The 26,753-nt window shown below is 46.2% G+C and overlaps 1 protein-coding gene across 1 annotated transcript in view; it reads right to left on the reverse strand.

Annotated features, from left to right (window-relative positions):
- Nucleotides 1-26,753, reverse strand: part of CDHR2 (cadherin related family member 2) — a 195,614-nt gene that overhangs the window by 86,373 nt on the left and 82,488 nt on the right. The window contains exons 9-14 of the mRNA XM_075344655.1: nucleotides 25,413-25,556; nucleotides 16,494-16,569; nucleotides 14,910-15,025; nucleotides 11,931-12,161; nucleotides 10,413-10,568; nucleotides 9,756-9,920 (exon numbers count right to left, since the gene is read on the reverse strand). Of these exons, the coding sequence (XP_075200770.1) occupies nucleotides 9,756-9,920; nucleotides 10,413-10,568; nucleotides 11,931-12,161; nucleotides 14,910-15,025; nucleotides 16,494-16,569; nucleotides 25,413-25,556 (888 nt within the window). The remainder of the gene's footprint in view (nucleotides 1-9,755; nucleotides 9,921-10,412; nucleotides 10,569-11,930; nucleotides 12,162-14,909; nucleotides 15,026-16,493; nucleotides 16,570-25,412; nucleotides 25,557-26,753) is intronic.

Here is a 26,753-nt window from a genome sequence, read left to right on the forward strand (position 1 = left end):
AGCAGAGGGGCCCAGCAGTGTCGCTTCTGCCACTACAACACATTGCTAAGTTGCAGGCGAAGCCCTTCACGGGTGTTGCAAATTAGCCATGTGTGCTGCAGGCAAAGTGAGTGAAGCAGAGCAGGGTACAGGCGCGTCATGACATATATACCAGGAAGGTTCAGAGACAGAGCACAGAAGGGGATATATATACCAGGACAAATAAATCCTAATATGGACATATATACCAAGAGAAGCCCAGGATGGGGACATATATACCAGGAGGACGATATACATCCTAGGAAGGCTGCATTTAAACCAGGATGGGGACATATATACCAGGCTGGGCCGAGGAGAGGGACATATATACCAGGAGGATATTATACACAGAGGGACAGTGTGTGTGTGTGTGTGTGTGTGTGTGTGTGTGGTGATATACAGATGGGCAGTGTGTGAGGGAGGATATATATAAAGAGCGGCAGCTTGTGTGGGGGATAGTATACAGAGGGGTAGTGTGTGGTGGGATATTATACAGAGGAGCAGTGTGTGTGGGGATATTATATAGAGGAGCAGTGTGTGTGGAGGGATGTTATACAGAGAAGCAGTGTGTGGGGGTATATTATACATGGGGCAGTGTGGGAGAGATATTTTGGCGAGCGGCAGTGTAGGGGGTGTATAATTAATTTTCAGAGGGAATACTTCATTTTCTGGGGGGATATTATACAGAGGAGCAGTGTGTGGGGGGGTATATTATACAGAGAGGCAGTGTGTGTGGGGATATTATACAGAGGAGCAGTGTGTGTGGGGGATGTTATACAGAGGAGCAGTGTGGGGGTATATTATACAGAGGAGCAGTGTGTTTGGTAGAGATATACAAAGAAGCAGTGTGTGGAGGGATATTATAAAGAGGAGCAGTGTGTGAGGGTATATTATACAGAGGAGAACTGTGTGTGTGGGGTATAATATACAATGAGGCAGTATGTGTGGGGGGATATTATACAGAGGAGCAGTGTGAGTGGGGGACATACAGTGGATTAGTGTGTGGTAGAGATATACAGAGGAGCAGTGTGTGGGAGGATGTTATACAGAGGATCAGTGTGTGTGGGTATATTATACAGAAGAGCAGTGTGTGTGGTAGAGATATACATAAGAGCAGTGTGTGGGGGGATATTATACAAAGGAGCAATGTGTGTGGGGGATAGTATATAGAGGAGCAGTGTGTGTGGAGAGATATTATACAGAGCAGCAGTTTGTGTGGGCGGATGTTATACAGAGGAGCAGTGTGTGGGGGTATGTTATACAGAGGAGCAGTATGTGTGGTAGAGATATACAGTGGAGCAGTGTTGTGGAGGGATATTATACAGAGGAGCAGTGTGTATGGGGGATATTATACAGAGGATCAGTGTGTGGTAGAGATATACAGAGGAGCAGTGTGTGGAGGGATATTATACAGAGGAGCAGTGTGTGTGGAAAGATATTATACAGAGGAGCAGTTTGTGTGGGGGATGTTATACAGAGGAGCAGTGTGTGTAGGGATATGTTATACAGAGGAGCAGTGTGTGTATGGTAGAGACATACAAAGGTGCAGTGTGTGTCGGGATTTTCTTCAGACTAGCAGTGTGTGGTGAAATATTACACAGAAGAGCAGTGTGTGGGGGATAGTATACAGATGAGTAGTGTGTGTGTAAAGATATTATACAGAGGGGCAGTGTGTGTGGTAGAGATATACAGAGGAGCAGTGTGTGGTGATATATTATACAGAGGAGCAGAGTGTGTGGGGGGATATTATACAGAGGAGCAGGGTGTGTAGGGGGATATTATACAGAGAAGTAGTGAGTGTGTGAGGGATGTTATACAGAGGAGCAGTGTGTGGGGGTATATTATACAGAGAAGCAGTGTGTGGACTGGAGAGATATACAGAAGAGCAGTGTGTGTGGAGAGATATTATACAGAGGGGCAGTCTGTGTGGTAGAGATATACACAGGAGCAGTGTGTGTGGCAATATATTACAGTGGAGCAGTGTGTGGGGGGATGTTATAGAGAGGATCAGTGTGTGGGGGGTATATTATACAGAGGAGCAGTGTGATTGGTAGAGAAATACAGAAGAGCAGTGTGTGTGTTAGATATATACAGAGGGTCAGTGTGTGTGGAAGAGATATTATACAAAGAAGCAGTGTGTGTGGGAGAGATATTATACAGAGGGGCAGTGTGTGGGAGGTATATTATACATGGGGCAGTGTTTTGTAGAGATATACAGAGGAGCAGTGTGTGGAGAGATATTATACAGAGGAGCAGCGTGTGGGCGGTATTATACAGAGAAGCAGTGTGTGTGGGAGAATATTATACAAAGGAGCAGTGTGTATGGAGAGAGAAAAGCAGTGTGTGGGAAAATATTATACATGGGGAAATGTGGGAGAGAAATTATGGGGAGGGGTGGTGTAGAGGGTGTATTATTAATTTTCTGAAGGAAATACTTCATTTTCTGGAGCAACTTCAAGGGTGCCAACACTTTTAGCCATGACTGTGTGTGTGTGTTTGTTCATATATATATATGTATTATATATATATATATATATATATATATATATATATATATACTGTTTATATATATACAAATTTTTCCAAGAGTGGCGATAGGACTGTAGAAGGTTTGAGGGGTGAAGGCGGAGCTGGGGTGGAGCCTGGGCGGAGTCTCAAGGGGGCCCAAAACTTTTTTCCAGTATGGGGCCCTGAAATTCCTAGTGGCAGCCCTGATCAGAGCTCTCATGTGTAATGTGCCCAGCAGCTGCAGAATATGTATCAGCGCTCTCAAATGTAATGAGCCCAGCAGCTGCAGTATATGTATCTGTCACGGCCGGGCGGTCGGGCAGACCCAGGAGGTGGATCCACTGGACCGAACTCTCTGAGATGGTGGTAGGGAGTCCGGCAGCTGAAGCACTGATGGGCAGTAGAACAGTCCGTGTAAGTGAAGGCAGCGGAGGAGTCCCAGGGACCACGGAGTCACAGAAGGTGGTCTTGGTGACGTAGCTCAGGTTCGGAGGCCGAGGTGATATCAGGCGGGGTCCGGAACCTCTGGAGCAAGATGACGGGTCACCGCAGGGATCCGGGATGGTACGGACTGTCAGATGGCAGACGGACAGCGTGCGGGGATCAGGACACGGCAGACTGGATGGCGAAGCAGGCACGGCTCTACAAAGAGAGATAGGTGAGTACGAGCACAGTAACACCAGGAGACCTGACTCCTAGCTCAGGGAACACGAAGATCAGGCCCCGCCCCCTTGGACAATGACCCCTTATATACCCTGTACCTGTGCAACCTCATTTCCTGTTAATGGACGCTGGCCCTTTAAGAAAGGGTCAGTGACCGCGCGCGCGCCCTAATGCGCATGCGCGCCGCCCGGGTGCCAGAAGCCAGGGAAGGAGGCTGCGAGGAGGACGCAGGGGAGCCGGCCAGGTCCAGGGAAGCTGTCGGGCGCCGGGATCGGGGGCCCGGAGCCCTGGGACGGACGGAATCCGGTGACTGGGGAGCGGAGAGCGTGGCAGGTGAGCCGGGGAACGGGGGTGAGGACCCGGGGAGCGTGACAGTACCCCCCCCCCCACGCCCCCCTCCCCGCAACCGGGACATGAAGGCACGGATAAGAGGAGTGCCCACGTTCTCCCTGGGCTCCCAAGACCTATCCTCAGGACCATACCCTTCCCAGTCCACCAGGAAGAACTGTCGACCTCGTACGGTCTTCATGGCCACGATATCCCTTACCGCATAGATGTCATCATCGGCAATAGGAGGAGGGGCCGGACTGGCAGCAGCGGAGAAGGGACCAAGGACAACCGGCTTGAGCAGAGAGACGTGGAAGGAGTTGGGTATCCTCATCGTGGCCGGGAGCTGTAGCTTGTAGGATACCTCATTGATCTTGCTGAGGACCTTAAACGGCCCGATGTAGCGAGGACCCAGCTTGTAGGAAGGTATCTTCAATCGGATGTACTGGGAAGCAAGCCAGACCAGGTCACCAGGAGAGAAACACGGAGGATCCAGACGTCTCTTGTCAGCGTGTTTCTTCATCCGCTGGGAAGCGCGCCCAAGGGACGCTTTGACAGAGTCCCAAATGGTAGCAAAGTCACGAACTGCAGAATCAGCAGCCGGAACATCCGATGAAGGGGATATAGGCAACGGGACGGAGGGTTGAAGTCCGTAAACTACATGGAAGGGAGATTTGGAGGACGACTCACTGATGTGGTGGTTATGTGAGAATTCAGCCCAAGGTAGAAGCGTGGACCAGTCGTCGTGATGGGCGTTGACGTAGTGACGTAAGAAGGAGGTCAAGATTTGATTGACCCTCTCCACTTGGCCATTAGACTGAGGATGGTAAGCAGAAGAAAAGTCCAGAGTCACACCCAGATGTTTGCAGAGCGCCCTCCAGAAGCGGGAGGTAAACTGAGTTCCTCGGTCGGACACGATGTGGGATGGGAAACCATGCAAGCGGAAGATGTGATGGATATAGGCTTCCGCGAGTTCCTGAGCAGAGGGCAGTCCAGCCATAGGGACGAAGTGAGCCATTTTGGAGAACCGGTCCACCACGACCCATATGGCTGTGTGTCCAGAGGATAATGGCAAGTCCGTAATAAAATCCATCGCTATGTGTTGCCACGGAATTGTGGGTATCGGCAGAGGCAGAAGACGGCCATAGGGCAGGTGTTTGGGCGTCTTGTTCCTGGCACAAGAGGAGCAGGCAGAGACAAAAGCAGCGACGTCCGTGCGAAGGGATGGCCACCAATAATGGCGTACAATCGCACCCCATGTTCTCTTCTGGCCTGCATGACCGGCTGTTTTCGAGGCATGACCCCAGTGTAACACCTTTTGCCTGTCAGTCTCAGAGACATAGGTCTTTCCGGGCGGTATCTGGGCCAGGGTGACAGGGGCCACCGGAATAATCTTGCTAGGAGGGATGATAGGCTGGGTAGTCTCTTCCTCCTGCTCCATGGGCATGAAAGACCTAGACAAGGCATCCGCACGTACATTCTTGTCTGCGGGTCGGAAATGGAGCTGGAAGTCGAACCTGGCAAAGAATAAGGACCACCTGGCTTGCCGTGGGTTCAGTCGCTGAGCGGACCGTAGATATTCCAGGTTCTTGTGGTCCGTGTAGATAATCACGGGGTACACTGCTCCTTCCAGGAGGTAGCGCCATTCCTCCAGAGCCAGTTTGACCGCCAATAGTTCTCGGTCACCGATGGTGTAATTACGTTCAGGTGCAGAGAAGCTCTTGGAGAAGAAACCGCATGTAACCATCTTCCCGGAGGAGGACTTTTGCATGAGCACTGCTCCGGCTCCCGAGGAGGAGGCATCCACCTCCAAGGTGAACTGGCGGTTTAACTCCGGACGGTGGAGTACAGGAGCGGAGGCAAATGCTCGCTTCAGTGAGCAAAACGCGGCGTCGGCCGCAGGTGACCAGTCCTTTGGATTAGCCTCCTTTTTGGTCAAAGCGGAGAGAGGAGCAGTCAGGGCAGAGAAGTGAGGGATGAACTGGCGGTAGTAGTTGGCAAATCCCAGGAACCGTTGGATTGCCTTTAGTCCAGAAGGGGGAGGCCAGTTGAGTATGGAGGACACCTTCTTAGGATCCATTTGCAGTCCAGTACCCGAGATGATGTATCCCAGGAAAGGGAGAGAAGACTGCTCAAAGACACACTTCTCATATTTGGCGTATAGACGATTCTCTCTCAGTCGTTGTAGGACCAGCTGGACGTTCTCTCTGTGGGTCTGGAGGTCCGGAGAGTAGATAAGGATGTCATCCAGATACACTACTACACAGACGTAGAGGAGGTCCCGGAAGATGTCGTTCACCAATTCTTGGAAGACTGCTGGTGCATTACATAGGCCGAAGGGCATCACGCAGTATTCATAGTGCCCATCGCGAGTATTAAACGCGGTCTTCCATTCGTCCCCAGAGCGGATACGAACTAGGTTGTAAGCACCCCGAAGATCCAGTTTGGTGAACACACGGGCTCCTCTGAGCCGGTCGAACAATTCGGGGATGAGCGGCAGAGGGTACTTGTTCTTTACGGTGATCTGATTCAGACCCCGGTAGTCGATGCAGGGGCGTAGGTCACCCTCTTTCTTCTTAACGAAGAAGAAGCCCGCTCCCGCAGGAGAGGAGGATCTCCGGATGAATCCCTTGGCCAGGCTCTCTGTGATGTAGGTAGACATGGCCCTGGTTTCGGCTGGGGACAACGGATATATCCGTCCTCGAGGTGGTGTTGTTCCTGGGAGCAGGTCGATGGCGCAATCGTAGGGACGGTGTGGCGGAAGTACCTCAGACTCCTTCTTGTCGAAAACGTCTGCGAAGGACCAATAGGCCGAGGGCAGTTCCGGTAGGTTCTCTGGAACCGGAGGTCGTCGGATGTGTGGTATGGACTTCAGACACTTCTCATGACAAGAAGGGCCCCATCGGGTGATTTCGCCAGTACCCCAGCTGACTGAGGGTTCGTGTGTCCGCAACCAGGGAAGTCCCAGCAGGATTTGATGGGACATGTGTGGAAGGACGTAGAGAGAGATGTTCTCGGTGTGCAGGGCACCGATACGTAGTTCGACCGGTCTGGTGACCCAGGAGATGGTATCAGAGAGGGGTCTCCCATCCACAGAGGCTATCACGAGGGGTTTGTCAAGTGGAGTAACAGGCAGCTGGTACTTGTCCACCGTGGCCTGCTGAATGAAATTGCCTGCTGCCCCGGAATCGAGGTATGCCTCAGCCGTGAACCGTGTCTCTCCCGTTGACACTTGCACAGTCCACATAACCGGGTCTGAGAGAGTCCCAGCACCTAGGGTGGCCTCTCCTACCAACCCTAGGCTTTGGAGTTTCCCGGCCTCTCTGGACAGGCGCGTAGCAGGTGTGTGCCCTCTCCGCAGTAAAAGCAGAGGCCCTTGGCGAGCCGCTCTGCTCGACGCTGTTCAGACTGTCGTACTCGGTCAATCTGCATGGGCTCGTGGACGGGAATCCCAGCTGTTGATGACTGAGGTGCGGAGGGCTTCTGGGGAGGTGAGGAATGCCGTACCGGTCGTCTCTCACGAGACAGCTCTTTAGAGCGCTCCTGAAAACGAATGTCCACTCGAGTAGCCAGGGCAATCAGGGCATCTAGGGGGGAGGGCAAGTCACGACCCGCCAACTCATCTTTGATGCGACTCGAGAGTCCCTCCCAGAAGGCGGCTGTCAGGGCCTCATTATTCCACCCGAGTTCAGAAGCCAAAGTGCGGAAACGGATGGCGTATTGGCCCACCGTCAGTGTTCCTTGACGTAGGCGGAGAAGTGATGAAGCAGACGCAGAGGCGCGTCCCGGCTCGTCAAAGGTACTGCGAAAGGCCTGCAGGAACTCTCGAAGGTTCTTGGTCACAGGGTCCTCCTTCTCCCACAAGGGGTTCATCCACGCCAGTGCCTCGCCCTCTAGGTGGGACATTATAAAGGCGACCTTGGCTTGGTCGGAGGCGAATAGATGTGGCAGCTGCGTGAAATGAAGGGAACATTGGTTGATGAAGCCCCTGCAGGTCTTGGGATCTCCAGAATAACGAGGTGGTGAAGCCAACCGGAGTTGGGAAGCACCCGACGAGGCTGCCACTGGTGCGGGAGCCGTGGATTGTCCATTGGAGGACCTGGGTGCCGCAGGCGTCATGGATGCTTGTAACGTGTACAGGCGGGTGTCCACGGAGGTCATAAATTGCAGCATGCGGGTCTGGACTTCACGCTGGCGTTGGAGTTCCTCTTGCAGGGCCAATAGTGCTGCAGCGGGATCCATGGCCTGATCTTACTGTCACGGCCGGGCGGTCGGGCAGACCCAGGAGGTGGATCCACTGGACCGAACTCTCTGAGATGGTGGTAGGGAGTCCGGCAGCTGAAGCACTGATGGGCAGTAGAACAGTCCGTGTAAGTGAAGGCAGCGGAGGAGTCCCAGGGACCACGGAGTCACAGAAGGTGGTCTTGGTGACGTAGCTCAGGTTCGGAGGCCGAGGTGATATCAGGCGGGGTCCGGAACCTCTGGAGCAAGATGACGGGTCACCGCAGGGATCCGGGATGGTACGGACTGTCAGATGGCAGACGGACAGCGTGCGGGGATCAGGACACGGCAGACTGGATGGCGAAGCAGGCACGGCTCTACAAAGAGAGATAGGTGAGTACGAGCACAGTAACACCAGGAGACCTGACTCCTAGCTCAGGGAACACGAAGATCAGGCCCCGCCCCCTTGGACAATGACCCCTTATATACCCTGTACCTGTGCAACCTCATTTCCTGTTAATGGACGCTGGCCCTTTAAGAAAGGGTCAGTGACCGCGCGCGCGCCCTAATGCGCATGCGCGCCGCCCGGGTGCCAGAAGCCAGGGAAGGAGGCTGCGAGGAGGACGCAGGGGAGCCGGCCAGGTCCAGGGAAGCTGTCGGGCGCCGGGATCGGGGGCCCGGAGCCCTGGGACGGACGGAATCCGGTGACTGGGGAGCGGAGAGCGTGGCAGGTGAGCCGGGGAACGGGGGTGAGGACCCGGGGAGCGTGACAGTATCAAACATTTGTAGTGTAATGCAGCAAGCAGCTATTGTATGGGTGTAAGAGCTATCCAGTGAAATGTGTCATGCAGGTACAGTGTAACTATTAGAACTCTTTAATGTAATGTGCAATGCACCCCATTTTCCTGAATATAAGACATACCCTGAAAATAAGCCCAAGCATGATTTTTCAGTATGCTCAGAATATAAATCCTACTCCAAAAATAAACCCTAGTTACAGTTCCTAAAAAAGTAAATTCAAATAGTGTACAAGCAAATATACATGTAAAAAAGTAAAATCAATTGACAATAGAATGCAGCAAGACAGATAGACCCTTCACCAAGGAAAGCAGACACCTAAAAAAGAATCACACTCAAAAGATCCCCGAGTGCCAAAACAATAACGCCCCAGCACACTTTAATTGGCTGGCTATAATGTTATGCACGTACTTAACTTAAACATGAGTAAGGGCAGGAAAAGTCTACAACACAACAGCTGCACCCACATCCTACTGGTTTCTGTACAGACTAGAAGATCCCTATCCGTACAGCTAAAAACCACAATTTAGACCTGGCTCCCTGAAAGGACATCCAGCTGTTTCTTGTTCCACCTGAAGAACCAAAGGGGTAGGCCATTATGCACAACTAAACAAGAGAAAGAAAGTGTGCAGCGATAGATGGGGACCCAAGGTGAGGAAACTTAAGTCCCATGCACAAGGAGGAATAAAAAGACAATAATAAAGCAAAGGAAACCTCCCACCAACCTAACTGAGGACCAAAGAAAGGTGTTGGGAAGGTAAATGAGCACACACAGAGCATTAACACAACTGGTCTTTGCCTAGCAGGCAAAATCCCTTAGTTTGAAGGGTTGGAACTCCTTAGCTGAAATCCACACATAAGAAAGACTCGGGGTTAAACTGCCGGGACTGGTGCAAGGACTGCACCGGGCATTGAGAGCTGGGTCCCGGCTGCAACATCAGCCGAAGACCCGGCACCAATCAAGGGGAGTCAGCGCCTCAACCCCCGCGATTGCTATGACAAAAAAAGCAGAAAAAGAGTATGAAATAAAGCATGTGTAAAAGCATGAAAAAAATGCAAAAATGCATGAAAAAAACCCACATTTTGTCAGCCCCCTTAAAAACGCTACATAGGCACATAGCCTAATTCTTAAATTTATGAATCTATTTTTGAATAACATTTTAAAAATATCTCCTTTAAATGTTCTCATTAAATAGAAAAGTATTTTAGAATTTACTTACTTCAATTACCGCAAGAATAGTTCCATTAGGACTGTGCTCATAAATTTTAAGCAGATAGGTTGCCTTATCGAATTCCGGAGTGTGATCGTTTATATCTATTAGATCAATAGTCACAATAGCGACTGAACAACAATCAGTTACTAATCCTGTGTCATTGGCTACCACCTACACATCAGAAAGAAAAAATGACGACGTTGTGAATGACAAACTTTATATAGACCAATGTATTATGAGTCTCTAAGGTACATTGTGCTGTGATACAGAAATATTGTCGGTCAGCACCCAGTCAAATGACCTATATATTCTAAATCACCCACTTGTTGCTGATGGAAAACCGCTCCTGATAAAGGCAAAACAAACTAGCATCTATGGATAGCTTTACGCTTACCACAGATGGCCATTTTTTTATTACTCCAATACATGTTTTTGCTATGAAACCATTTGTCCAGTGATAGCGGTGCTTACATTCACAACATGGAAAACTATTAACACTAGAAGTCCCAGAAATTTCGAGCTCCATAGGGTTCCAATGGTAGAAATGTTAAATGACCCCTCTCTGGGACTTCTAGTGTAATAGGGTTACAAGGTCCATGGCACATATTATTAAAAATGATCATCCGTAAAAAAAAATTCAGTATGTCCTGGTAATATTCATACCTCCACTACCATTTGCTTATACTTTTCATAGTCTACAGCTGCAGAGTTTTGGATCAGGATCTGAACGAGTCCGGTATTTATGATCCGTTTTGGGTTTACTGTGAAGTATTCTGCAAACGTTCCCCTCAAATACAGGTTAAATGTTCCATTTTGGTCCTATAATAGCAGAAAGAAAAAGTCTGAACATAGGGATAAGATACAGGTACCATGAAAGCTATTTCTAGGTAAAACAGACCAGACAGGCAACCCAAATCCCTATCCGTGATAGATAAGATTTATAGCAATGTATCAACATGCATTTAAATACCCAAAGATTAAATATCCATGCAAAATATACATATAAATTGATCTGTACATAAGTGTTACTGTAAGTATAACCCTTACAGGATAAGTCTTAGCAAGAAGCCACCAAAATTAACAAATCATCCTAAAACCCAACAGTGCTGGCTTGGGGCAAAATATTACTAAGTAACAACTAAACACTCATCCATTAGAATTTTAAACTAATTGTGGCCGGTTTTAGCTGTGACTATGTGCCACCCTACTGACACCCCTGATTGACAGCTTTCTGTATACACTGTGCTTAGGCAGAAAACTGCCAACCTGGGGGAGGGGGGTATACAGCACTCATGAATATGGCGAACTACTTGGCAGATTTACTAGTACAGTATTAATGTCCTGCTAATAAATGAGTCAAAACTACAGCAAGCAGCACAGTAAGTGAGACATCATTGGATCACGTTTTGTCTCTTCAAAAGACTGGTCTCAGGTTAGGTGTCAAAAACCTGGTGACAGGTTCACTTTTAGTAGCTGAATTTGCATTTTAGGGTGACAGACTCCCTTTAAGGCTGCGGCCACACAGGCATTAATGCGAGTCTAATCGCATGACACTCGGCTCCCGCTCTGCTGGAGTGTAAACCGAGTGTCATGCCTATGATCACAGCACAGCTGTGGAGGAGAGGGGCGGGCGCTGAGGAGGAGAGGGAGCGAGTAATCTCCCTATGTCCTCCATTATCAGCTGATGCGTATATCGCACTACACTCCGCTGTAATGGAAGTGCAGTGCGATATTTTTCTTGCAGCCATAGACTTGTATGGGTGCGAGTGAAAACTAATCGGATTCCACCCACAACATGCTACGATTGTTTTCTCAGTCTGACTAGGGCTGAGAAAAAAATCCCTCATGGGAGAGGCCCCATAGAGTAATATGGGTGTAAGTGGAATTGAATTTTTTTATCGCATTCCACACGCTCCGTTTTTCTCGCCGTGTATGCTTAGACTAAAGTGGATGTAAACTATTAAATAAAGATGGCTGCTTTCTTCATAGTGCCACTTTTGTCTATGTGATACATCTGGTATTACAATTCAGCCCTATGTCTAAGATGTAAAACCAAAGACAGCCTAGAGACATTACGTATACATCTTCAAAAATCATATTAGATTGATGTTGATAAGATAAATCATTCTTTTAATAAGGCACACTAAATTCACACTAAATCCCTTAGTACTGGTTACCCACTTTGTCAGGATCATGCGCAGTGATGTTCAGATCTGACACTGGTACCCGGACAGAAGAATGTTCCTCTATTTCGCCACGAAATGTTTGCACAGGAGGTGCGGTGAAATCACAGTCGGTAACATCACAGTCGTAAAACTGGGGCTTATTATCATTAATGTCAAGAATGTGGATGATAACATTTGTTGTAGCTGTTGCATTCTGCCCATAGATATTTAGATTCTCTTCTTGAGCCTGTAAAGAAGGAATGAATGCTTTAAACATTAAGATTGATCAAATCACTAGGCTTCTGTACAGAGTCGAGGTAGGCTGAATGTAAACATGGGGCCCATAACTATATTTGCAATTGAACCCTGCGCCTCAATGACCCCCTTAGGCTTAACACTAGAGATGAGCGGACTCGCAGATAACCGGGACCAGCGGGTCCCTGTTACATTTTTTTTTTAAATCCGGTTCTGGTTCCCATATGGGGACCAGAAACCGGCAATTAAAACTGGTGGTTGAAGGTATAGGGAGATAGCAGCGCACGCTGTACTCAAAAAGGCTCCATGTCATGGCTGTATACACCTTCCAGGTCACATATTCACTTCCAGATCCGATAATTGAATATGCACTGCTATCCCCGCCCACTGGCGCCTGTGATTGGTTGCAGTCAGGTGCGCCCCCACGCTGAGTGACAGCGTTTCTGACTCTTCCACTCACAGGTGCTGTGTGCGTCTACATTGTGCAGTGAAAATAAATAAATCAAACAATTAATGTAGGGTCCCCCTATATTCTGATACCCAGCACAGAAAGTCCATGGCTACAGGCTGCAGTGCCCAGCAATGCGCTTATACTGCCTGTGTATCAAAATAAGAGGAACCACATGCTGCTTTTTTTTAACTATTTAAATAAATATTTGTAAAAAATGGCGAGTGGTCCCCCCCAATTTTGATACGAAGCCATGATAAAGCTCAACAGCTGGGGCTGGTATTCTCAGACTGGAGAGATATATGGTTATTAGGCCACCCCCTAGCCTAAAAATAGCAACCTGTAGATGCCCGAGATTCTCACATACATTAGATGCAACAATCTCAGCACTTTACCGGCTCTTTATGATTGCACTGATGTGGTGGTGATCGGGGTAATAGCAGGGGTTAATAACAGCCCATAGCTGCTACTAAGCCCTAGAATAGTGGTGGGAAGGGGTCTATGAGACACTCCCATCACTAATCTGCAAGTGAAAGTAAATAAACACAAACACCGAAAAAAAAAAAAATATTTGGAATATAATACAAAACACTTACTCTTTCACCACTTTATTAACACCCAAAACACCCCTGCAGGTCCAACGTAATACACACAAGGTCCCACTGTGATTCAGCTCTGCTACATATCTGAAGTCACAAAGCGTGATCATGGAACATGACCAAATGCTGTAACTGCAGCCAGAGAATGAGCCGCGATCATTGGTGACGTCACTCAGGTAAGTTGCGATCACAGCAGAAAGGTTCCTATGGTCCACCTTCCCTGAGTGACATCACCGCTAATCGCAGATGGCCGCAACCCCCTGCCGACGCTGTCACTGTTAAAATGCGGGGCCGTGCTACTCCCTCTCTGCCTTGTACCTGGAAACTTCTGCTCTATATCTCCTCCTGCACTGGGAAATGCCCCCCCTAGTTTAACTTATACCATCCTGTCACTCCCTCTAGACTCCCTCACACTAAGGGACCAGGGACCCAGAGACACTTGGTGGCGGCCAGCCAACTTACCCAGAGGAAACATGTGACGCTATGGCAAAACCAGGTAGTCACAGAAAGAGTTAATCCTCCTTGGCAGCTACACAATCCCCACCCAGATGTACACCAGCCAATCAGGCCCTACTCACCCCTCCCCAGGAAAAAGGGAGGGGGCGAGAGGAGCTAAGGAAGGGGAGAGAGAAGTTAAGTTCAGTTGTGCAGTAGTCAGTGAAGCGCTGACAGGGGAAGCTTGGAGCTCCCTGGGAGAAGGTGGTAGCCGGGGTTGGAGCCCTGAACTACCGGACTAGGTTGCAGTGAGGGCCACAGGCGATGGAGATCCGGTCGCGGGGATCCTGAGGTGACCGGGACAGGGTTGTAGCCCGCCGGTGCCGAGAGAGGGACCCGATCCAGAGGCCATTCAAACGGACTAGTCCAGACAAGAAAGAGACAGACAGAGAGTGTGGAAAGGAGGGCCCTGGCTGTACATCTGGGTGTGGGACCCGAAGATATCCACCAAAGGTGACCGGCCATTTGGCAAGTTGGTTGACAAAACAGACTCTGTGTTTCCTGACCCTACACATGAAAGCAGCCTCATCCATTACCAGGACAACCGAACTGTAAGTGTGCTGATCCATGCAAGCCCTGCCACCAGCACAACTCCCAATTTGGCTCCGGGACTACAACTCCCCTACCCGTGGAGGGGATCCCACCTTGCTGCCCCCACACTATCAGTCCCGGGCACGGTCCCCAGAGGCAGCGGCGGTGCCACCATCTCATCACCGCAACCCACGGGTGGTGTCACAGACAATCTCCCTTTACATATTCCCCTTTTGTTGTGGAGCCTGGGACCACAGACCGGGTCACGCCATCGTGATACCTTTAGAAGCGACTCAATTAGCCCGGTTCTGAGTACCCCCTATCCCTGAGCGATACAAACACATGTAAGAAAAATACCGTACATTAACACACATGCATAAAGAACAACATCTTTGACTAATATAAATTGATTTGCCATGACATATTTGGGGGCGGTAGGGTACTGGACACTCTCTTGCACACATACTAACATTATTGCTGTCGTCACTGAAAATTTGCCGGTTTTATAGTTTTTCTTTTTTGCACTATAGTGTTTGCTGTAGATAATCAATCTCACTTTGACATGTCATGTAGATTCTGTATGCATTTAATAAGATTCTCATTAATGTTTTGTTTTATTGTACAAGAAGGACAATTGGGGTGCCACCTTTCCTTTTGGCATACTCACCACCACCTGTAGTACAACCTGTTCTCCATCTTCCAGCAGAGCTTCCCGATCTATGTCTCCTGCTACACGAATTTCTCCATTTAGAGTTATGTTAAATAGATCAGGCTTAGAAGAACCTGCAGATATAAAGACATTTGGTATAGTATGTTTAAAAAAATAACAATATGTGTCTTTGATAAATATATTTCATTATTAGGGATGAGCAATCCTGAATGGTAAAGTTCGGGTTTTGTACCAGACACCGATGTTCCAGGCCTTGAACTCAAACACGGACTTTAAAAAAAAAAAAAAGTCTGAAAGTCCGAGCCTGAGTTCAGGTACTGTTCACATGCTAATAAAGTTTGTTGAAAGGATGCAGCACATCCAATCAACAAGATTTATTGCATGCAGCAGATGCCTGTACGATTTTGTGAACAATAAAAAAAAAATTAAGTGGGCTCCCGCCTATTTTTGACAACTAGTGCAGGTAAAGCAAATAGTTGGGGACTGCAACCCTCAGCTGTCTGCTTTACCATGGTTGGTCATCAAAATTTGTGAATAATTCCAGGTCTGACAATGATAAGCAGTGGCCTAAGGAGCCTGGTTCTCAGAACGTCCCCGGAACAAAGCTTCATAGAAACTGATGACCGTTGTTGGACATTACTCCTTTGGATTAAGTCAAAACTTACAGGATTTCTTTTGAATTAATAAATTGTTGAATGAGGTAGAGTGGGGAAGTCTTTATTCCCCCAATTGGATTACGTTGAAGCTTCATGGATATATTTGTGCGTGTGGGGAAGTCTTTATTCAAATTAAAAAAAATTCTGGGTCTGTCTGTTTTTTAACTCTATTCTTACCGGGTTAGTAATGGGGATGTCTGATAGATGCCTATCCATTAGTAACCCCTGGGGTAGATGTCAGCTGTCAATTCACAGATGACATAAACACCAAAACAAAAACATCACCCAGTCTGTCAGTGCACTAGGGAAATCGGGAGGAGCCATGAAAAGCACCAGAATTGGTGCATCAAATGGATGTGCCAGTTTTCAGGCAGCTGCGGGCTTCTATTTTTAGGCTGGGAAATAACCATGGGTCTTCACAGCCTGATAATACCCCAACTGTCTGCTTTATCTTGGCTGGCTATCAAAAATAGGGCGGAGCCCATGCTGTTTTTTTAAAATGATTTGTTTAAATAATTTAAAAAAAAAAATGGTGTGGGATCCCCTTTATTTTTGATCACTAGCCAAGGTAACGCAGACAGCTGAGAGTTGCAACTCGCAGTTGTCTGTTTTCCCTGTACTGGTTATCAAAAATAGGAGCCCAGATCATTTTTTTATTTATTCCCTATCCACAATTGTTTGCATTGCAATTGCACCCATTTTCCTTCCTGTTGCAGCCGTCTAACACTTACTACAACCATTTTACAGCCATTTTACAGCACAGAAGTTCCGCTCCCCATTGACTTATATTGGGTTTGGGGTCAAGTTCGGTCCTGAACCAACCTTTTATCTAAAGTCCAGCAGAACCCGGCGAACCCAAATTTCCCCAGGTCCGCTCATCTCTAATCATTATGTATGCTCGCTACAGATTACATACGGTACTTACTTTCTATGTAATAGAAGATGTTATCCATGATTCCCCTGTCACCATCAATAGCAGAAACTGTCAATACACTGTGGCCCTGCATAAATACAAAATGTAGACTTTAGAGAAAAAGTTAATGTACAGTGAGCTGTTTGGTTACATCTCACTGAATCTACAAGATACAAACTCTGATACATACTTACAGCATAATTAAACCACAAAAGATTATTGCAACATTAACTTGATCTTTCTTTACATAAAAAACTATTTTTTCGTATTCTATATTTTATTTACATTGATTGACTTATTTTATTCATACATCTACCTTAGCTTTAACATATTTACCAAGTGCACAAACATTGTCTTCACACATTTTGGTTCCTTTACCAATTGTCAACATTGCACTTTTTTTGCCTGCTATAAGTGAAGACATACTGTAACTAAGAATACAGACTTAAGGCCCCGTTACATATAGCGATGTCGTTAGCGAGATCACTGAAACGGCACAGGTTTTGTGACGCAACAGCGACCTCACTAGCGATCTCGCTACGTGTGACACATAGCAGCAACGCCCCTCCCCCCGCTGTGATATCGCCGATCGTACCTGAACATCCTGGATAGTTTTTTGATCGTTGGTGTCCCGCTGGGCAGCATGCATCCCTGTGTTTGATGCCATAAAAATGACGAGCAACCTCCTTGGCACACCTGGGTGGAAACACTACGCCTCTATCGAGGTCTGAGTCATCAGAATAGCTGCTGTGTGACAGGGTCCCAACGACCGCCGAGGTCGTTATACGGATCGCCGTATCATTGCTGCGTCGTTAATTAGATCTGCCTGTTTGCCAGCTCACTAGCGACCATGTAGCGATGTACTAGTGATCCTGACCAGGTCGTATCGTTGTCGGGATCGCTGGAACGTCGCTACGTGTATTGGGACCCTTATACAAATAACCACTGCTAAAGATTGTCCACTAGTTTTATATTGATGGCCTATCCTTAGGATAGGTCATCAATGTCTGATCAGCCAGGGTCCGACACCCTGCACCCCCACCGTTCAGCTGCTCTCGGTGCCGGCGGTAGCAGAATATTCAGCGGGGATACTGGGTGTCGGACCCGGCCAATCAGACATTGATGACCTATCCTAAGGATTGGTCATCATTGTAAAAGTAGTGGACAATTTCTTTAAATACTTATATAGGTTGTAATAAGATATGTCAATCAAGTTCAACCTTTCTCCACCAATTACCAATTATACCAATTACATCAAAGTCATCAAAACCACATGATAAAAGCTATCCCATATGGAGAACTTTTAAGGACAAAGCGCTTATGCTCAAAGGATGAGGCGTTTAAAATTGAAAGCAAAAAAGTTTGCTGAAAGACTAAACCCTAGAGGGTATACCAAGAATAATATCTATAAATCTATGCAGAGGGTGAAAAACATAAATCGCAATGACTTGTTTGGCCAAAATAAAATTACTAATACTAGCGCTAAAAATCAGATGATGATTTTAAATGTGTGTGTTCAGCTGGGAATTAGTATCTATGGCTAAGGGCGCAAGCAGCGCTGGAAACGCGTCAGAGAGGGCTTTCCAGCCGAACATTTGTTTTTCATTATGTTTAAATAAAGCTGCAAGGATTTTACTACAGTTCCTCACATTTTTCCTTTTGGAATATGCAGCACCCAGGGATATGGGATACTCGGTTCTGGGCAGTGTATGTTTTGGGAATGTCACGATGGTGGCCGTTAACCGGTTCTGTGCACTGCGCCCTTTTTGTAATGAGGATATTTACAAGGGATTGGTGAATAAAGTTTATTCGTGACGCCACTTGAGGTGTTGCGGCTAAATGTAGGGAGCCGCCGCTGGGGCTGGTGATATTAGCAGCTAGTATGGTAGTCCCTCCGCAAGTAGGGTATTACCCCAGCAGGTGTATGGTGCGGTGAGCGTCGGAAGAAGGGAGTCCAGACAGGCATTCAGTGCAAATGGTTTACTCACTTGAGATGTTAACTGGTTGCTCGAGGCCAGCTAGTTGCGCCTCCAGGTCCCCTTCGTCCCAGTACCAGTCTGGTTCTCTGGTACCTTCTTCCCCTGCACTTGTCTCTGGTAAATGGGTTATAGAACACTGGGGGTCCCCGTTCTGTGGTTTGTCCACTTCTGTCCACCTGACGGTAGCATGAATCCTGTGGGGTTGGAGTCTCTGGTCCTGTCCCTGGTTCTCCCTTTGCTACTGAGTCTTCGGATTCGGGTCAGCAGGTCCTTGATGGTCCCCTTGCTGTGCAGGTGTTAACAAGTCAGCTTGAAGCTCTTTCCTGTCCTAGGGTCCTGTACTCTGTCGGTGCGTAGTTCCGGGAGTACTCCACCATACTCCACCGGCAACCACTTCTCCTGGGTACCAGGTCACCATTAACCCGAGTCAGGGTTTCACTTCGCTTCCACCTTCACACTCCTGCTGTCAACTTTGAACTGACTACTCTCAACAGTCTGCCCCTCCCACCTGGTCAACTAGTCTACTGGAGTGGCTCCACCTGTAGGCGGCCATCCATTGGTCCCACTCTAGCTACGGTAAGTACCATTATATGGGGGATTGTTCAGGAAAACTGGGATTACCTGGGTTTTTTGTGTTACACTGGGGTTCTGGGTCCCTAAGGGGGGAGACCATCCATCCTTGTGGGGATGCAGAACCTTGTAGCATCCTGATGGCTTCAGGGGTGCTACAAATATACTGTTTTTCTTCATTTTATTGCTTGGGGCAGCAGATTCATGTGAGGACCGTTATGCCTATGGAGTCTGGACTTAAATATTTGCGGTGAGTTCCCTATTTTTTGTCCTTTTTTCCCTTTGCCTTGTGAAAGAGCATTGTAGTAGCATCACTGAATCTGTGTCTGAAAAGACATTGCTTTTTTGCGTTAACAGTCTGGCTCCTTTCTGGCAGAATTATGATTTGGATGTAGAACTCTTGTAAAGGGTTGTCCAAAACAAGGCCAATTTTTAAAAAATGAAATGATTTAATAAGAGTGCCAGATCCAATTTTAATTCATTTTTGATTCATGTGTCATCCCTTTTCCGCTTCTCTTAAGCCTGCTTTACACGAGACGATAGATTGTGCAATAGCACAATCGATCGTACCCGCCCCCTGTCGTTTTTGCGTCACGGGCAATTAGTTGCCCATGGCACACAAACTCGTTTAACCCCCGTCACACGTATTTACCTCCCATGCGACGTCGCTGTGGGCGACGAACGTCCACTTCCTGGAGTGGGCGGGATGTTTGCGTCACAGCGACGTCACATGGCAGGCGGCCAATAGAAGCGGAGGGGCAGAGATGAACGGGATGTAAACATCCCGCCCACCTCCTTCCTTCCATTAAGCCGTCGGGTGCCGCGGGAGGCAGGTAAAGCTGCTGTTCATCGTTCCCGTGGTGTCACACGGAGCAACATGTGATGCCACGGAAATGATGATCAACCGCCGCCATTTTAATTAAACAATTTTATGAAACCTAGCGACAAGTACACGACTCACGATTTGTGAGCGATACTGCGTCGCTAGGAGGTGTCACATGAAACCACGTAGTGCGGTATGCCGGATGTGCGTCACGAAAACCGTGACCTCAACGACATATCGCACAATCTATCGTCTCGTATAAAGCCCGCTTAAGACACCCATACATGTTTATGGAGTTTCATTGTATAGATTTACCACCAAAATCTCATTTGATGGCGAGATTTAGGGGTACTTTGCACACTACGACATCGTAAGCCGATTGCTGCAATGCCGAGCGTGATAGTCCCCGCCCCGTCGCAGCTGCGATATCTTGTGATAGCTGCCGTAGCGAACACTATCGCTACGGCAGCTTCACATGCACTTACCTGCCCTGCGACGTCGCTCTGGCCGGCGAACCACCTCCTTATTAAGGGGACAGGTCATGCAGCGTCACAGCGACGTCACACGGAAGGCAGCCAATAGAAGCGGAGGGGCGGAGATGAGCGGGACGTAAACATCCCGCCCACCTTCTTCCTTCCTCATTACAGCCGGGACGCAGGTGATGTTTCTCGCTCCTGCGGCTTCACACACAGCGATGTGTGCTGCCGCAGGAACGAGGAAGAACATCGTAACATTGGTCCTTCCGAAATTATGGAAATGACCGACGCTACACCAATGATATGATTTCGACGCTTTTGCGCTCGTTAATCGTATCAAAAACGATTTACACACTACGATGTCGACAGCGACGCCGGATGTGCGTCACTTTCGATTTGACCCCACCGACATCGCACCTGCGATGTCGTAGTGTGCAAAGTACCCCTTAGGTATAGCAAACAAACCAAACCAGTCGTTTATAGAAAGCATTGCCTTGTATATTCTGAGCAAAAAAAAAAAGTAAACAAAGGTGACAGATAGTATTTGGATATAATTATTTAGGCAAAAAAGAGAAAAACATACAAGGAGAGATCTGTGTCTTTCGTACTTTGAAATTAGAGAAAAAGAGTCAGTATGGGGAGATACCTTTCTTTCTTCTTTGCTTTCTAATAAAACTCATGGCAAAGCCATTCTCACAGTGCAAAAAGAAATCTGCCATAAACCACAGATCGGAATAAGGCCCCTTTCAAATCACAAGTTTTCAGTCAATATTTATTAACTAAGAATTGAACGGACAGAATATAAAGGGGAGATCTGTGCACTAGTGACGGGTGCACCCGAATTGTAAGCTTGGTGTCCGCACACGGACCCCGAACACGAAAGTCTTGGGGAAGTCTGTGTTATTGTTTGGATTTGGCAACCAGGATAAAGATTTTAAGAAAAAGAAAAAAGAAGCAAAATGGAGATTAAAGCAAGACAATTATACTTAACAAGTTTCCGTGCGGCTGTCACACTGCTCGCAGGTCCCCTCATTAAGGTTTATGAATATTCACTGCTTCCCCCGCCCACCCTCTGTGACAGTGTCTGTGATTGGTTTTGGTTGCAGTCAGACTGTGATTGGTTGCAGTCAGACTGCGCTGGGTACGGTGCCTGTCATGCTGAACAAAGGGTTGGTAGGACGTAGTACAGCGTATTCCCTATTAGGTGGCAGCAGAGTAGTGAAGGAGAGACAAAGTAACACTGTAACAGAAAGGCAGCTGAAGTACAGCAGAGTAATTTCAGCAGGCAGTTCACAGGCGAACCACCAGGGGGCAAAAGAGTAGTTAACCAGTCAGAGTCTTAAGCCAGGAAAGTGGAGTCACTGCAAGTGGAGGATCAAAACCAAGTTAGAAAAGTTAGAAAACAGGACCCGAAAGCAATGTGACAGCTGCACGGAAAGTCAGTAAGTATAATTGTCCTGATTTAATCCCCATTTTGCTTCCTTTTGCAGCCCCCTATCCCTCAGTATCACCATTTTATAACAGTTAGATTAGGGTACCTTAGGTTTATATGGGAATTGGCATCCAATCACAAGTCTGGTGCCAAACCGAACTTTTTTTTTAAGTCCAGCCAGACCGCCGAACCCAAAAATCTGCAGGATAGCCTATCTCTAATGTGCACCTCTTGGTTTTAGATCTGCTCCTGGTTTATGCTTAGAAATAGATGTATATTTCCTACCAACAAAGTGCTTTATGAAAATCAGTTTTGACCTTAAGTACTTTTTTTCACTCTGCTATGGTCATGTTTTTAGATACATACAGTGATTATGTAAGGCCTTGTTTATTTTTATGCATAAGTTGTGTTTGTAAGTGGTTATCTATAGCCTATTAACAAACTTTTACTAACTCTTTATAATAAGGAATAGGTACAAAACAGCAATTTTGCTGATTTTTTGCATTGGAAATATTAAACATTGTTCGAGATGCTCGAAATAGTGTATACTTTAATTTGTGGGTAAGTACGGTTATGGCAATACCAAATTTATTTTGTTTTATATATGTTTTATTATTTCTGAATAATAAATACAGTCTAAAATCATTTCTTTTTGAGTGGTCACATTCCGAGAGCCATAAGTTTCACAAATTTCTGTCAGTGGAGCTTTGTTCTTGCAAGACAACCCTAGTTTTCATTTATTTAGTTTGTGGTAAAGGTGACTTTTTGATCACTTTTCATTACCTCTTTTGGAGACAAAAAGGACAAAAAAAAATCGATATTTAGCTAATTTAGTTTTTTTTTCTTTATTTACACACTATTCCCTCTATTATTTTTTTCTATTTTTTTTCATGTTTTAAGATCCATAACTTTTTGCATTTTCTGTTGATAGAACTTGTTTTTTTGTGAAATGAACTATAGTTATTTGAAGTTTTGATTATTTTTATTTTATTTATTTTGATTATCAATTAAAAATATTGCAGTCATGCAGATTTTTCATATTTTTTGGCAGCATTTCCTGTGTTTTTTGTACTTTTGTTGTTATTTTTTACAAATCGACCCTTTTTTATTATTAAAACTTTTAATATTTACTTCTCGTTAACATATAAAAAATGTTTTTGTTTTTCTTTTTATAGCACTTTTTAGTGGCATGTGGCACACAAAGAGGCTATTGTCAGTCACACAATCATCCTGCGGGGCTGCTGATGAACTGGAAAAGGGAATGATAGTGACTCCTGAAGGTTTAAAGTGCTGAGATCAGCGCTAAGTCCAGCCTCAACACATGGAGAAGAAGCCTTTCTGTGTATAACGGGCAACGCCTGCTGTGAATGGCACAGGCACAACTCCTGTAGCCCATACCATCCATCAGGCATAACTCCACCCATTTGCGGGAAGTCACCAAAAATTTGGACATACAACCAGGACCAGATTTACATATTTCTATGCCTTAGGCCAAATTACATAATTCTGCGTCCCCTCCCCCTGGCGCTCGTGTCACTGCTACTGATTCCGCCCCCTTACATTGTCTTCTGTCACAGTTAGAAGCTACGGCGGCAGCTAAGATATAAGCAGGAAGCCGGCGCTGCACTCACATCTCCCACTCTCACAGTATCTATTACCCAGGAACAAGGCTCTCATCAGAGGGGCAGTGATGTAAGAAACTGTAGTAATTAACTGCAGACCTGCTCCCCATAACTGAGCCTGTGACTGAGCAAGACAGTGCAAGTGGTAGAGATGGGCATCGGAAATGTACCGCTCAATTCATTTAATGTGTATATATATATATATATATATATATATATATATATATATACAGTTAGGTCCAGAAATATTTGGACAGTGACACAAGTTTTGTTATTTTAGCTGTTTACAAAAACATGTTCAGAAATACAATTATATATATAATATGGGCTGAAAGTGCACACTCCCAGCTGCAATATGAGAGTTTTCACATCCAAATCGGAGAAAGGGTTTAGGAATCATAGCTCTGTAATGCATAGCCTCCTCTTTTTCAAGGGACCAAAAGTAATTGGACAAGGGACTCTAAGGTCTGCAATTAACTCTGAAGGCGTCTTCCTCGTTAACCTGTAATCAATGAAGTAGTTAAAAGGTCTGGGGTTGATTACAGGTGTGTGGTTTTGCATTTGGAAGCTGTTGCTGTGACCAGACAACATGCGGTCTAAGGAACTCTCAATTGAGGTGAAGCAGAACATCCTGAGGCTGAAAAAAAAGAAAAAATCCATCAGAGATAGCAGACATGCTTGGAGTAGCAAAATCAACAGTTGGGTACATTCTGAGAAAAAAGGAATTGACTGGTGAGCTTGGGAACTCAAAAAGGCCTGGGCGTCCACGGATGACAACAGTGGTGGATGATCGCCGCATACTTTCTTTGGTGAAGAAGAACCCGTTCACAACATCAACTGAAGTCCAGAACACTCTCAGTGAAGTAGGTGTATCTGTCTCTAAGTCAACTGTAAAGAGAAGACTCCATGAAAGTAAATACAAAGGGTTCACATCTAGATGCAAACCATTCATCAATTCCAAAAATAGACAGGCCAGAGTTACATTTGCTGAAAAACACCTCATGAAGCCAGCTCAGTTCTGGAAAAGTATTCTATGGACAGATGAGACAAAGATCAACCTGTACCAGAATGATGGGAAGAAAAAAGTTTGGAGAAGAAAGGGAACAGCACATGATCCAAGGCACATCCTCTGTAAAACATGGTGGAGGCAACGTGATGGCATGGGCATGCATGGCTTTCAATGGCACTGGGTCACTTGTGTTTATTGATGACATAACAGCAGACAAGAGTAGCCGGATGAATTCTGAAGTGTACCGGGATATACTTTCAGCCCAGATTCAGCCAAATGCCGCAAAGTTGATCGGACGGCGCTTCATAGTACAGATGGACAATGACCCCAAGCATACAGCCAAAGCTACCCAGGCGTTCATGAGTGCAAAAAAGTGGAACATTCTGCAATGGCCAAGTCAATCACCAGATCTTAACCCAATTGAGCATGCATTTCACTTGCTCAAATCCAGACTTAAGAAGGAAAGACCCACAAACAAGCAAGACCTGAAGGCTGCGGCTGTAAAGGCCTGGCAAAGCATTAAGAAGGAGGAAACCCAGCGTTTGGTGATGTCCATGGGTTCCAGACTTCGGCAGTGATTGTCTCCAAAGGATTCGCAACAAAATATTGAAAATACAAATATTTTGTTTGGGTTTGGTTTATTTGTCCAATTACTTTTGACCTCCTAAAATGTGGAGTGTTTGTAAAGAAATGTGTACAATTCCTACAATTTCTATCAGATATTTTTGTTCAAACCTTCAAATTAAACGTTACAATCTGCACTTGAATTCTGTTGTAGAGATTTCATTTCAAATCCAATGTGGTGGCATGCAGAGCCCAACTCGCGAAAATTGTATCACTGTCCAAATATTTCTGGACCTAACTGTATATATATATATATATATATATATATATATATATATATATATAATGTAAATTTAAAAAAAAACATAAAACAGTATTTTATATGGCCTTTTTAAAATAATACTGAAAATATAATGTCAGATGTCTTGGTATTCTCCGCAAAAAGATATAACTTACCTTTGCAGTATTTTCATAAACAGAGGACACATAAGGTGCACCAATGAATTCAGGATCCAAATCTGCAACGTCCCGAACTCTCACAGACACATAAGCTAAAGTGCTTCTATATATGAATGTATTATTTAAATATCCTCCCTGGTCCTATAAAATAAAAGGACATGTTCAGAAAATGAAAAACATAGCACATTGTTCCAATTATTGAAAAGTGTTATCTCAATTATAAAGCTAGAGACAAATAACTCAAGACCCACCACATACATTAAAGGAATTTTCTCAGCGTCATAAATGATTAAAATTGCGAAGTACTTGTGAAAACTTTTCAATTTCCGTCTTATTGAAAATCCTCTTGTTTTGTTCTTAATGTAGTTGTTTTCTGCTCATAACCGAAGTTACCTGCAGTGGAGGCCAGTCTCCTAGACAAGTGGTACTCGCAAGTGCAGCGCTTACAAGCTCATTGCTATAAAATTTGTAAGTGCCACTCTGAAGCTGGCAGGATAGCTTCACTGCGCTCCTCCAAAGCAAAGCTCCCTCTGCTTCCTGCATCAAAATGTGTACAATGCATATGGTTGCACTCCTGGCCTGAAGTGTCAATCAGGAAAACAATGCCACCCATCAAGCAGTTTGCCTAAATGCAAGAGAGCTGATTGCACCTGAAGATCGATGATAAGAACAATCTTTCATTTCCTCCTCCCTAAAAACAGACCTCTGCACAAGTCAAAAAGTGTAAACACAGAAAAAGTGAAACAGATGCCAGCGTGTAATCTTTAGACACCAGTTTCTTAAAGGGGTATTCCCATCTCAAAGATCCTATCCCAATATGTAGTAGGTGTAATAATAATAATATTAGCAAATACCTCCAATTAGAAATGCAGTATAGCACTGCTGATATAGCCATGTCTCTCACCTCATGTGCAGGGCATTGCAACTTAGGTATCCATGGTTATGACAAGAGTTGATTGAATCCGCCAAAATCCGGGACCGGCGGATCCCTGCCTGATTGAAAAAAATATTCGGATCCGCTCCGGATTCCGGTGCCCATATAATTCTATGGGGACCAGAATCCGGAGATTAAAAACGTTTGTGGAGGGGATAGGGGGGTAGGAACACGCAGTATACTCACCCGAGGCTGTGTTATGGCAGCAAACTCTTCTGTGTCACGCTTTTCCCTTCCGGAGCCGACAATTCAATATTCATTGTTTTACCCACCCAACGGCGTGTGTAATTGGTTGCAGCTAGATGCGTCCCCACCCTGAGTGTCAGCGTGTCAGCTGACTGCAACCAATCACAGGCTGCAGAACGGCCGGTGGGCAGGGAAAGCAGTGCAAGTGTCTGCGGGTC

This window comes from Anomaloglossus baeobatrachus, chromosome 4 (genome assembly GCF_048569485.1).
Source record: "Anomaloglossus baeobatrachus isolate aAnoBae1 chromosome 4, aAnoBae1.hap1, whole genome shotgun sequence".
In the NCBI taxonomy this organism is placed as follows: domain Eukaryota; kingdom Metazoa; phylum Chordata; class Amphibia; order Anura; family Aromobatidae; genus Anomaloglossus; species Anomaloglossus baeobatrachus.